Source organism: Syngnathoides biaculeatus, chromosome 11, assembly GCF_019802595.1.
Source record: "Syngnathoides biaculeatus isolate LvHL_M chromosome 11, ASM1980259v1, whole genome shotgun sequence".
NCBI lineage: Eukaryota > Metazoa > Chordata > Actinopteri > Syngnathiformes > Syngnathidae > Syngnathoides > Syngnathoides biaculeatus.
The window spans coordinates 24730628-24744530 of record NC_084650.1 but is presented as its reverse complement, the minus strand read 5'-3'; the positions used below and the strand labels follow the sequence as shown (position 1 = coordinate 24744530).

General features: G+C 41.1%; 1 protein-coding gene across 1 annotated transcript in view; it reads left to right on the top strand.

Annotated features, from left to right (window-relative positions):
• The first annotated feature begins 2959 nt into the window (after positions 1-2959).
• Positions 2960-13903, top strand: part of gabrb2a (gamma-aminobutyric acid type A receptor subunit beta2a) — a 37160-nt gene continuing 26216 nt past the window's right edge. Inside the window, exons 1-3 of the mRNA XM_061836132.1 lie at positions 2960-3088; positions 3184-3284; positions 3496-3563. Of these exons, the coding sequence (XP_061692116.1) occupies positions 3015-3088; positions 3184-3284; positions 3496-3563 (243 nt within the window). The 5' untranslated portion in view covers positions 2960-3014. The remainder of the gene's footprint in view (positions 3089-3183; positions 3285-3495; positions 3564-13903) is intronic.

Below are 13903 nucleotides of genomic sequence, written 5' to 3'. Positions count from 1 at the left end.
TCTTATTTTACTCTGAAATAAAAGATCACAGCAAATAACACTTTCAATTTACAAAACAAATCTCCCCAATCTGTCAACAAAAATACACTCTACAAGTAAGACTTATTCAAGAAGCCACGTGAAGGCGGCCCAACTCACTTGTGACAGGATCTCTAAAGTGGAAATCAAATATTCTTGTGAGTTTGTTGTGGAAGTTCCCAAAACTGTGTGACACTTATAGGTTGTGCTTCTTTCCATTTTTTTGTTTCATTTAAATTTAAAGTCTGGAGACTGCCTTTGTTGATCACCCAGAAATGTAATTTTTTTTTCTGTTTTGGGTAACTTCACCTAGTTTTTTTTCAACCGCTAGAAGTTCACCACTTATCTTAGTTTGTATATCCATCCATCCATTTTCTTAGCTGCTTATTGTCATGAACGTCATTGGGAGTGCTGGAGCCTATCCCAGCGGTCAATGGGAAGGAGACGGGGTACACCCTCAACTGGTTGCCAGCGAATCGCAGGGCACATCGACACAAACAGTCGCCCTCATAATCACACCTAGGGGGAATTTAGAGTGTCCAAATAATGTTGCATCTTTTTGGGGTTGTGGGAGTAAACTGGAATGCCCGGAGAAAACCCACGCAGGTATGGGGAGAACATGCAATCTCCACACAGGCGGGTCCGAGATCGAACCTGGGACCTCAGAACTGCGAGGTCAACGCTTTCCAGCTGATCTACCGTGCCGTCTTAGTTTATATAATTTCAAGCTATTCATTGGATTTGAAATGGATGACTTTCAAGACAAACAAAAACAACTTTTGACCAGTTAAGAGGCTACGTCTCCAGAATTTAGCTTTAAATGAGCAAAATCCTGAAAGCAACGCAACGTACTTACGAGTGGCACACAACTACAAAAACTCTTCATTTCTGGGTGTTGTTCAAATACAGTTTTCACTTTATGTCGGGGAGTTGAATCTTATATTTGTTGTAAAGTGTATTTACTGACATTGGTCGTGTGCAGTCTCCCTCGGCCCATGTGGGTCCGGGTTTTTCCACAATGATGTCTGTTTTTAATGCAGTGCCGCCTGAGGGATCAAAGGTCATGGGCATTCAGTGTTGGCTTCTGCTGTTGCCGCTTATGTGGAGAGATTTCTATAGTTATTCTAAATATTTTGATATTATGGACCGTAGATGATGAAACCCTTCAGTTCCTCTCAATTATACGTTGAGAAATATTCCTAAAATGTTTGACTATTTGCTCCTACAGTTGTTCACAGAGCGGCGACCTGGTCCTCATCCTTGCTTGTGAACAAGTGAACCTTTCGGGTATCCTCCTTTTATACTCAATATTACACTCACCTATTTCCACTTAACTAGTTCACCTATAGAATGTTTCAAGCATTCCTTAACTTTTCCAATCTTTTGTCACGCCTATCGCAGCTTTTTTGAAAGGTGTTCCATCAAATGAATGTTTTCAACCAACAATAACGTTCATCAGTTTGCACATTAAATATCTTATCTTTGAGGTGTATTCACATGAACATAGGTTGGAAAGGATTTGTAAATCATTGCATTCTGTATTTTATTCATGTCTTGAGCAACATTCCAACTTCATTGGAACTGGGGTTTTGTATGTGTGTGTCTATATAAATAGAGAGTCAGAGCTATGAGTATGGTGGCATGGTGAATCAGCTGTAATGTGTTGGCCTCACAGTTCTGAGGTCCAGGGTTCGATCCCGGACCCGCCTGTGTGGAGTTTGCATGTTCTTCCCGTGCCTGCGTGGGTTTTCTCCGGGCACTCTGGTTTCCTCCCAAAACCCAAAAAACATGCAACATCAATTAGACACTCTAAATTGCCCCCAGGTGTGATTGAGAGTGCGGCTGTCCATCTCTGTGTGCCCTGCGATTGGCTGGCAACCAGTTCACGGTGTACCCCGCCTCCTTCCCGTTGACAGCTGGGATAGGCTCCAGCACTCCCACGACCGTTGTGAGGATGATCGGCTGAGAAAGTGGATGGATGAATGGATGGATGCTCTTAGTATGTTTTTGCTTTGCTGAGTGGTTATTAAAAGATGAATGCTAACGGAGGCCTCTTGATTGCTTGATAATTGCTATTTTTACAAGTTGCAAAGCACATCTTACATGTCACTGTCCTCCCATTTAATGGTGCCTTTTTTTCCCTGAAACAAATCATTGTGAACCATTTATTAGTACGAGTAATGTTAGAAGATGAGCTCGAAATGAAACCAGTGTTTTTGGGGTCACGGTTTGTGGTGTATTTACATTTGGAACGAATGGGCAATTCTCAACATAGAGTACGTGGTATGAATTTACCATGTATGGCATGGCAGGGCATGTTCTGGATCCCCTGTGAATCACAGGATGTACTGTTTTCAAATCTTCATTAAGTACTGTGAGCTCATTAATGTAACCTGCTTTTTTTTATCTGAATTGCATTTGATCAGAGCAAAAGATTTATTTCTTTAATTTAAGACATGATTTCAATTAGGCCCAATCGCAGTGTTTTACAACTGGTGGGATTTGTATTTTGGAATCCAACGAAAACTACATGTGGCATTTCCTTAAAAAAAGGAAAGAAAAAAAGAAGCCCAACACTCAAAACAAGCCAGCTTGATAAACAAGAGAGTGTCGTCAGGAAGTTGCACTCAAACGAATCGATGAAAGCACCACCTCCTTGGCAGGGGGGGTAATCATCAACTTCTTTTTGGCCACACACGTATAGGATCCACGTTGTTGGACCTTTTGCAGGAGTAAATAAAATTAAAAAAAGAGAGAGAAAAAGATGACCGATTTTCCCATAGTGCGCCTGGCTGAAGCGCACGCACTCGCGGCCGTCATGCATTTTGTTCCTCCGCTGCAATGGACGCTTCTCATGCACCATCAGCCGTCTCCGCGCTTTGATCTCGGCTCGGCAGTGCGCATGCGCACCTCACTGGCTCCTCTGCACCGTCTCCGGCAAGTTGGATGTGCGCGCTCCCCACTCGCATCCCGAAACCGCCTCAAAAACTGTTGAGATGGGGAGGATCAGGAAAAACCACTTTGGGATTTTGATTTTTTCGCTTCTGGTCACTTTTGTCTGGACTCAGAGGTAAACCGTTTCCATGTCCGCTGTGATGCATCCTATGATTACCTTAATTTTTTTTTTGGTCATGACACCACCTTTTCCCCCTTCTTCTCCTTTAGCGTTAAGGATCTAAAAGATCCCAGCAACATGCCGCTGGTCAAAGAGACGGTGGACAGACTGCTGACCGGATACGACATTCGATTGAGGCCTGATTTTGGAGGTAAGAGACGAAAAAAAAAAAAAAAAACAAGCCTTCGCGCTGGGTCGCAAAATCTGCATTAACTGACATAATGCGGTTAGACAAACCAAATGCGATTAATAAGCCGCTGACAAGATGACATTTTGGAATAGATCATCTGCGTGTTGTGTCACGGAGATGAAATTGATAGGAGAAGATTTGTCCTCCTCTAAATGTCTGCCTGCCTTTGCAGGTGCACCAGTGGCCGTGGGTATGAACATAGACATAGCCAGCATAGACATGGTGTCCGAAGTCAACATGGTAGGTGCACCTTCAATCCTGCACAAAATAATATGCATCCATGGCGCAGCTGACATTGGGCCAATTATCATTATTTTTTTTTTTACATGTGGATGTACCAAGTGGACTGTGATTTTTTTTCGTTTTTTTTTTTTTAAAGCTGGCTGTGCACGTTCGTTTCCAGTCGCCTCAGTCCCGCATTTGCAGCTCTGCTCCGTGGCTGCATTTGAATTCCGAACACACAGTCAGTGGCGCACTCAGACGCACTGGCGCGGCTACGCGCGCTAAGAGCTGTGGGCGTGCGCGCGCTTGTGCGCGCGTGCGTGTTCGAGCTTGCGAGCATCACGTTCTCTTGCTCCACTGGTGTAATTTTGTTGACACGCGCCCGCTCCTCTCTTTAAGGGTTTGCGTGTATTGGAGCATGGGTGGGGAACCTCAGGCCCGCGGGCCATATATGACCCGCATGAATTCTGAAATCCAACACGAACTCTTCAGATAAACGGTTAGAACAAGTCTACTAATATATAATATGTACTGTACAGTATATATCGGGGTGGGGTGGGCGATTTGATTTCTTTTCTAAATAGCACTTTGAAGTATGTGGATCCAGTTGCATACCATTATCGACTATATCACAAATTGCCCTGGTATACAGTGATTCAATTTGTCCTCTGTAGAGAACATTTGTAAACTTGAATAAGACTTGAACAATGTCGCACACATAATGTACGGTGTCCATCAGTGCAAATGCATTTTATGGGAAAATTAAGGCGAGTACATAGTTTATTGAACAATTTCCGGCTTGCAGTTTTGTTGGTATATATCTTTTTGTCTTCCTTAAAAACATTCGAATTTTCACATTCAAACATTGCCTGAATTATTACAACTATACTTAACCACAGTAATCAGATATTTAAAATAAGTCCTCCGTAGTGCACAATAGTAGTTATTTACTGTATTTTGTTCTGTTTTTCTGGGGCAGCGCTAATGTCCATTTGTAAAAGCAGAAGACATTCTGTACCTCACACCAAACACCAGTGATCCGATTGTGGTCATTTTATAATCGAAGAAATACCGTCAATATCGTCAATGACTTTGATGCTTTAGATAAAAACAGAAGTAAACGGTGTGAAGTATGCATCTGTCTAGGACGAGAAAATTGTGCATTAAGTAGCAAATGGTTCCATTTATCGGTCATTTCCGAGTGTGCCGCTATTAACTTGGCAAACCAAACCCAACTGGACTGAATGTGAGCCGGTCTGATATTAGACTTTGTGGTCTACCAAGGCACGACTACCTTCAGGGTTACTGCTAGAAAGGGTATTGGGAAACAAATTCTCCTTCATTTGGACAGGTCTGTTCCCTAAGGAACTCGCTAGTTCTTTCGTGGGTTCTGTACAAAGGCCGGTCAGCCTCCTCAAGATCACTGCAAGATCACTGGGCGTTGGGTCAGACCAAGTTCTCCTGAACTTGATGTCATAAAGCTGCAATGTATTCTTTAGTCCCCCACCCCCACCCCTAAATGGGGAATTGGTTTGTGAAGTATCATCCCAAAGCAAAACAAAAAGTGATGACGAATGTAAAAATTCTTGTATTCACGTTTGGATATCATATTTGGGACTAGCTGATTGTCTCTAGGTCCAGTTTCACATGTCTGGCCTTTTGATGCCCACTGTACTAAATTTAAATCATAATATCTTGAAAACAAAACTTAAAAACGTTTTTAGTATTATAATACTCTCACCAAGATTGGGTATCTTAAAAAACATCAACCAATAATTAAGCAACCCCCCCCTCATATACATTCCTGAAAAAAAATTAGAGCACATGATCCAAACAATCAGTTTCAAAGATTTTGCTATTTACAAGCAAATGAATCAATGAACATTTTTATTATGACAACTACTTCCAACTTCTGTCCCAAATTCCCGACAGTACTAGTCTTGTAATTTACAACATTCATAGCAAGTAACCTAGATACAAAAAATGTACATACATTCTTCACCAACTCTCTTTTTGATGAATGAAATTAAACGTTGACCTCATGTTCATTTTTCTTACTCATGTTATTTTTTTCCACTTAAATGCAATAAAATCCAGCTAAACTTGGATCCATAGAATATTTTTGTGTAACTTAACACAATCACATTTAACTCTGGTATTAATATTAAATTACAATTGTCCAATTGTTGCCATGATGAAAACCTGAACTCTACAGTCCCCCCCCCCACAAAAAATATTCTTTTAACTATCATAAAAGGAGAAAGCATATGTGATAAAAGTCAAGATGTTAATACAACATAAAAAAGACAAGATTAGAAGCTCATTATTAACATTATGTTGTCATCATTTACTGTAGTCAACATAAAAATGACGCATCGTAGTACCGTAAATTCCATTACTCCATTGTATTACAGCACCTCCTACCGTCCAGCAGACAAAAAAGGTTATGACATGCGCAGTGTGTGTAAAAGGAGTGAAAGGGAAACAGGTGGTTGACAAGTGAGCCGAAAAACAAGTTCTTAAAATGTGTCGAAGTCAACAGAACGTGTGTCACAGCTTCACCTCGTATAACTACAATTTAAAAAATATTAAAATAAGAGGACAGAAACAGAATTTTACAATGCAAGATTTAAGCGGTTGCTTTGGGTTTTGGCGCTCTTTAGCTGAAAAATGTTTCTTGATCCGTGTTAGCATTCATGCCTGTAAATGTGGTTATACCGAATGCTCGCATGTGTTGACGAATTATTTTTTTTCCTGATTCCTTTTTTGCTTTGTTTTGTTTGGGTGCCTCAACCGTGCAAAAAAGTTCAGCGTTCAGAAGAAAGATAATGAACAAGTTATGAATTCCCTTCCCTTCATATGGTTGAACAAAAAAATCAAATATTTGTGGTATGTTTAACTTTCGGTAAATGACGCTGGAGTTTAAAACACATTTACCGGAAAGGTAAAACGTTTTATCAAGCAGCCAATCATCTCAGTACTGAGCCGGTTTTGCCTCCATATTTTAATTCGTTGGAGAGACTATCAAGGCTGTCAAAACTCATTTCCATCATGGGCTACATCGTCGTTATGGCTTCCTCAGCAGGCCTTTATGAATATAATATATGTATAATTACCTCATTATCTTATACAAAATTGGCTCTGCAGTTCATTATTGTCTGTATGTTTAACAAAAAAAGAAGATTTGAAATGAGACATCAAGGTCAAAGGTGGCAACCAAATACTCAAGTGTATAACTCCGGTGGTGCCTTGAGACATGGGTGAGTTTTTCAAGACGTGTCTTTTGGCTGCTTTTTATTTTGCTTTAACTTGTGAGCGGAAAATTTAGTTTGGAGCTCTGAATGGTGGCGGCAAACTCAACTCACTTCACAGGAAACTGCAGTTTGGCAACAAGCGAAGAATTCATCAAAAAGGATATTTCAAGCTGTTTAATGGCCCTCCCAGTTGAAGTTTAAAAGTAAACCTAAATCATATAATTATACATAATATATTTAAAACAACATAGCTTTACCTTAGGCAAATATGCTTAGCTTAATGGGAATAAACAATGCAAAATGCCACTGACATGTTTTAGAAGAAATGTATGTTTGAATACAAATGGTGGAGGAACACTATTAGACAGAATATTGCAACAATGCTCAGATATATACTTGTATTCTTTATTCTCTGAAAACAAACCCAAGATTATAGAGCCTTAATGAGTCATACAAGTAGTAGGAGGGAAGTAGTGAATTCTTCTTAATTTGTGTCTACACAACTGTACAATGTTTAACTTGCCAACGTGGACACACCAAAAAGGAGCAGCATGATGAATTAGATTGTGGCGTTAAATCATGATCCACAAACAGCTTCATTCTTTACATCCTTATGCTTCTACTCTATGTTTTAATAAAGTACAATATTATAGTGCTAACATTCCTCATTATAAAACAAGCACAATTATTTTCTGGGGGGAGGCTGAAACAGATTAATGGCATTTGTTTTTATTTTACTAGTGAAAGAGAACTTGAGCAAAAAGTATTTTGATTTACGAGTCTGGTGCGGGAACAAATTTCACTTGAATCTCAGGGCAAGATTTTAGTATTGATGGAAAAAAAAAGTCTAAAAAGTGAAGACAATTTCCTCTTTTGGTACGGCTTTTCTGTCAAAATAAATCCAACCAAGAAACGCACAAGTAGACACTTTATTTGCTTCGGTTCTCCACAATATACCGTAATTCCCGGCCTACAGAGCGCACTTGGTGACAAGCCTCACCGAGTACATTTGTACAATTTAATACATACATATGCCACAGCTGTGTAAAAGCCGCAAGTGCCCAGATTGAAACCCGTATTGAAACACAAGATATTTACAAAGAAAGACAGTACACAGAAAGAGTTTAATGCTAATATAGTGCTAGCGCTGTGCTAAAACTAGCACTAATGCTAGTGCCGTGCTAACGCTAACAGGGCCAGTTAAAATAAAACTTGTAGGTAAATATCACTGAGACACACTAGTAACACAGCAGCAACATGCTAGCACAGTGCTAATGCTAACAGGACCAGTAAAAGCCACTTCCTCGGCACATATATTCCACCGGTCTCATTCTTACCTTTTCCGCTCGAGTGTCCCCTTGCAAAAATGCACAAATTAGCCGCATCACTGCATAAACTGCAGGGTTGAAAGCGTGTGAAAAAAGCCTTTTAGGCCAGAAATTGTGGTATGTCGTGGCATGCCAGATCTGCCCCCCGGGCCTTCTGTTTGATACCTGGGGTTTCCATGCTTCAGCAGGTGGGTTGTTTTGGTTTGCAGCTTAGTTCAAACTTCAAATTTTGTCTTTGTACAGTAGGAGGTTATCGCAGGCAAAGTTATTGTTGGCATATGTTTTGAGGGAGGCGTTTGTACGTCTTGAGCGGATGACGCACTTGGAGACTAATTGGGGTATGCACGGCGTCCATTGAGGAAATCCAGTACGGGTATATCAAAGCTTTTTGTTTGCAGAAGCATTCGCAAAGTGGCCCAACAGAGGAGACTTGTTATATAATAGCATGAAAAATAGTAGGAAGGTTTGGAAGTGGTGGCGTTTTCAATTATTGATCGCGGCATTTTTCGGCGAAAGTGATTAAAGCACGTTCCGTAGGTTTTGATTTGTGCGTCTCTGCAGCGTCCGCTGAAGTTTTTTTTTTTTTTTTCAATTCAGCTGCACGGACGCAGCCATTTAGGTGAGTTCACGACGAGTGAATGGTCTGAGATGAGCAAAATGCTTGACTTTGGTGGAGGATGCGCAGCCACAAACGGAAGTGCCTCGGGGGTCCGGGGGAGATTTTTGAAATAGAAACCCATTCACTGGTTTTTCACCTCCCATTCTCCCTCCTGCCTCCATCCTTTCCCTCCCACCGCTTTGACTGGATCCCTGGCTGTGACTCTGGGATCAGAAGCCATGTAATCCAAAGGCTCCTCTTACTTAAGAACTGGGTGTCCACGCGAGCGTTCATGTGGAAAAAAAAAACAAAAAAAAAAACCTGCTTCGTACATCCTTGTGTGGAGCATAACACAAAATTGTGCTCAAATGCTGAATGGCGACTGACGTCACGCAGCCCCCCTCCTGAGGCCATGGCAGAGAATTTGTCTTATGAAAAGCCCGCCACATCTGTCTCAAATCTGACACGACAACATTTCCGCTCAAACTTGCTTGCTGTCGCCCGGCAACTTACATAACGGGTCACGGTGTCCTCCTCCTTTCTTCACGTGGTGGAGATCACAAGACCTGAGGGAAGTGATCCCCCCACCGCCCCAAAATCAATAATGTAAGCGGTGCAAGCGTGATTGAAGTTGGTGACCCCCACTTGGTGCCGGGTCGCTTTGATCTTCCACATCAGGCCGGGATGCTTTCAGCAAACAACACAGGGAGGAGGAGGAGGAAAGCAGAAAGTGGTGACGGTTATTATTCCTTTCGTTGTCTGCTCCAGGTTTTTTTTTTTTTTTTGCCAGCTAATGGATCCATTATTAGAATTTTGATCCCATTATCCTGGTCCATATACACATCGCACCATCTTTCGACACTGTTTACAATCTAATGAGATCAAAAAAAGAATTTCGTCAGGAGCTATTAAGTTCAAGTATGTTCAACTACTGAGAGCTTTTCTGGTACTGTGGTTTGACCAATTAATCGACTCATCGACTTTACTATTCCACGTCGATGTTTAATGCTTGAAGTTTCGCTAATCATGTATTTGTGGCATCTCGTCTTCCTTTTGACCAATTCAAAGAGCACTTGACTCGCCCTGCTGCCTTGAACCCATTATGAAATCAGTCATCTTACTATCCAAGTCCAAATATGTATCGTCCTTGTTCCAGTTACCAGTGGTTCAACAGATCAGTTGACTTGTCACCAATCACTCATCACTTGTTTTACTCACACAGTCATCACACGCCCGTGCGGATCTGAGAGGATGAATATTAAAAAAAAAAAAAAAAACAGTTGTGGAAGAGCACAGTAGTTCGCCGTGCTAGCTACGGCTATTCGGATAGACCTAAACGATTCTTACAAGCGGGAGTGGGGCCGTGGGTCTGATGGCAAAAAAAACAAACAAACAAAAAAACGCTTTAGTTGACTACTAAGAAATCTCAAGTCATTCAACCCCTAGTAGTTACGCTATTTATAGTTATTTAGCTTATTGTGTTGTATGTAGTGTACACATAATTGTACACCAATGACAGGCACAATGACAAACGCATTGTTAAATTAGTATTTACTTTCTCGGCAAAGAAGGCAACACTGTGACATAGTCGAAAGGAATCCTCTGCAATGGGAGCTCTAATGTCCCGTGGCCACGGTCCTCCCTCCTGGGTCCTCAGTTGCTCTTGAGTGGCACTTGCTGGACTGGGGGTTCCGTCCCTGTGGGCTGTGATCTGGTCCTGGTGCAGGCTGCTTCTTGAGTTGACAATTCCTCACCTGAATACTCTTTACCTCGCCTCTTGCGCAAACTCTGCTGGGATAAGCTGCAGCAGGAGTGGGGTTGCATAAATACTATATGGAGTTATGCTGTCAAGACAGTTTTACTGCTGGATCGTATTGTGATACTGTGTCGCTGTACCTAATGTTGTGGCCAGTGAGTGCATATTTCATATTTGCACCCTATACACAATCCCTATAGTTACATATATTAACCTCCTCCTTCAATTTGAATATTCAGATATGCCACTGCAATTTTTCTGGCTGCTCTAGAACTGTGGCCAAGTAAATACTTGATACATGAGGTACGAAGAGCTCAAAACTACAAACTACTCAACAAAAACAGAGCATAACATCAGAATGAGCTCATATTTCAAAACTTGTTAGCCACGAATAGTCATCATCGCCTTCTTCAGTAATTTGTGCAAAGCGATACGGGGATGAAGCAAAATGGAGGACGCGTAAAAGAAGCTGACTCGAAATCATTGTTGACTTGTGCGTTGGGCCGTCATCGGAGCAATGGGCGGGTCTGGGTCGGGAACAGCTGCCCGCTCGTCTAATTAAAGATCCAAACGCCTCTGGTGGGGAATGAACTCAACATTTTGGTTGGGCTCAATGAAGTCGCTGAGGCGGCGGAGGAGATGCTTGTTTTGAAATGAAATATGAATTTCTAGTTGGACTCATGTCATGGTCAATGTATTTTCTTTTATCTGATTGCATAACGGCAAGAGGTCTTGTTTGCTTTTTTTTCCAAGTAGGATCACGCAAAAACCACACAACCAGTTTCAAACTCATAAGTTCTATTCATTCTGTGACTGAGCCCATAATTCAATTAACTCCTATACAAAATCAATGTTCCCTATTCCAGTTACTGAAACGTTAGTAATCTGTTCCAGCCCCAATTCATCACCACGATTTTTGTTGTGTTTTAATAATGAGGAAAAAAAAGCACCGTATTGTATAAAATCTTAAAACAGAATGTGAATTAATCAATTGGTCAAGACGAAATTCCCAACAACAGTCTTGCTGTGTGGCAAATATGTTAATTAGTTTTCTTCTTGGGTGTCACTGATGAGGTAGTGGTACACATGCCGGACTTTGCTGTGGGTTCAATTCCTGCTCAGTGACGGTGTTGCTTTGTGCCCTGTGACTGACTGGCAATCAGTTCAGGGCGTAGTCTACCTTTTTGCCTGAAGTTCGTGGGGATAGGCTCCCAGCACTCCTGGAGCCCTTGTGAGGATCTTGGCTAATGGATGGATGGATGAATATTCTTCATGTTTGCTGTCAAACTCCCATATGCCCCCGTAGTAGTACTATTAAACCGGAACCACCACGCGCTTGATCCAAATGTGCATCTTCGGCATGTCGTCCACCGCAACAATCAGTGGCAGGCTGCAATTAGGCTGCCTCCCACCCCCCACACCTCGTTGGTTGTTAATTACATGCAAAATACCTGAGCTCGCGCTGCCTGTAATATAATACTCCTCTCGGAATGTTAATTAGCTGCCTGCAAATTAAGAGATTTAAGCAAACCAGCAGTGGTGGCTTCCACGACAGAGGAATTAGCGGGGTGTGAGCGTCACCTTTACAACCGTCTTTACGCTGACGTTAGTAACCGGAGGTGGCCGTTGCATGACCAGGCATTTCAATAAAAATACAAATAAAAAAACAAAAAAGTTCCCGCAAATCTGAGTGGGAGACACATTCTCGTGTGTGCGTGCGCGTGTCTGACTTAATGACAATTTTGATCGTGTTTGTCCAAACGGATCCTGTTCCGTTTTATTTTCAGTGTGTGGAAAACAAGCTTGTGTTATTTTTATTCAGTGTTGCCATGACAACACTACCTCTCGCTCACTCTCTCTATCTTTCTTTTTTTTGCGGAATCCGAGAATATTTTCTTCAAGAGAAGAAAACATCTCTCCGACGTTCTAGCAGACGTGTACACAGTTTTGTTGGCGTGTATTCTTTTCATTAGTTTACATGTACTCGGAGAACGCTGACCTTCACCAATTCTTACATATTTTCCACCTCCAAAGTCAATAAGTGAACAGTGAAAAGCTAAAAAAAAATGAAAAAAATATATATATTTTACTACTATATACTATATTTAACTAAAAACAGTACGATATATATATGTATATATATCGTACTGTTTTAGTTTGCTTCCGGCTGCAAGGGTGTCATAAAATATCAAATTACAAACTGACCTGATGATATTTGACATGATGAATAACATCTGGCCCAGCATATGTTGCACATTTTGTTCAATTTGGATGGAAATATTTTCAATCAAAATTGTGATTATACGGTGGATGGAATTTTTCATATATTAATTTTGTATTTCTGATAATGTTCGAAAATCATGTTTTTATTTTTTTTAAAACAAAAAATATTGAAACACCTTTGGCAAATTACCTACTGGGCAAAATCTCAATCCTCCATCCATCCATCCATCCATCAATCCATTTTCTTAGCCGCTTATGACGGGGAGTGCTGGAGCCTATCCCAGCTGTCAACGGGCAGGAGGCGGGTTATACACCCTAAACGTGTTGCCAGCCAATTGCAGCAAAATTCCAATCTTCTTCTTTTCCTTTCGGCTTTTCCCGTTTGGGTTTTTATTTAATGAAAGTGATTTTTTGTTTTTGTAGTTCCCGTTTATTGGGGCTAGCTTTACTTACGTTACCTGGAATGCAGTACTTGGCTGCAACCAGCAGGGGATCGGTTCATTCAGTTTCAACTGTGCTGCCTTGACCTACAAATAACCGGATTTACGAGTTTTTTAAGATACAGCACAAGCCGTTTTTCAGTCAAAATGTTGCTTTGACTTGCAAGTCCAAACTTCAGAGACCAGTGCTGTATGGTGGAAGCAAACTCAGCTTAACTCACTTTTAAAACATGCAGGCATTTGTCATATTTGAACAATTATTCAAAAAAGAGGCTTCAAGATGTTTAAGGAAGGTTACTGTCTAAATAAACATAAAAGGGAAATACATTTTGTGAATTTGAAACAAACATTTGACTCACTTAATGCTGACACAATGTAAAACACCATAGACTTGCTAACAAATGGCATTGATTGCCGCATCGACACAACCCATGAAGCAATGCTATTTGAACACAAATGGTGGAGCAACACAGACAGAAAATGTTACAATTGTCACAGATGAAGTCTTGATTCTCTGTGTTATCCGAGAATGTTATAACAGCTAACTGAAACACTATGAGTAGTGATGACGCTCCTCCATTTAAGGCTGTATGCTGCCCCCGATGGTCAAGGTGGGCACACTAAAACGAGCAATACAACGTATTGAATTTGGGAATGATGTTAATAATGGGAAGTTGAGCTAAATCTTGATTATGCCAACCTCAGGCAAACAGCGGCCGTATCTATCGCATGACTGAAACAAAGAACGAATATGTATCA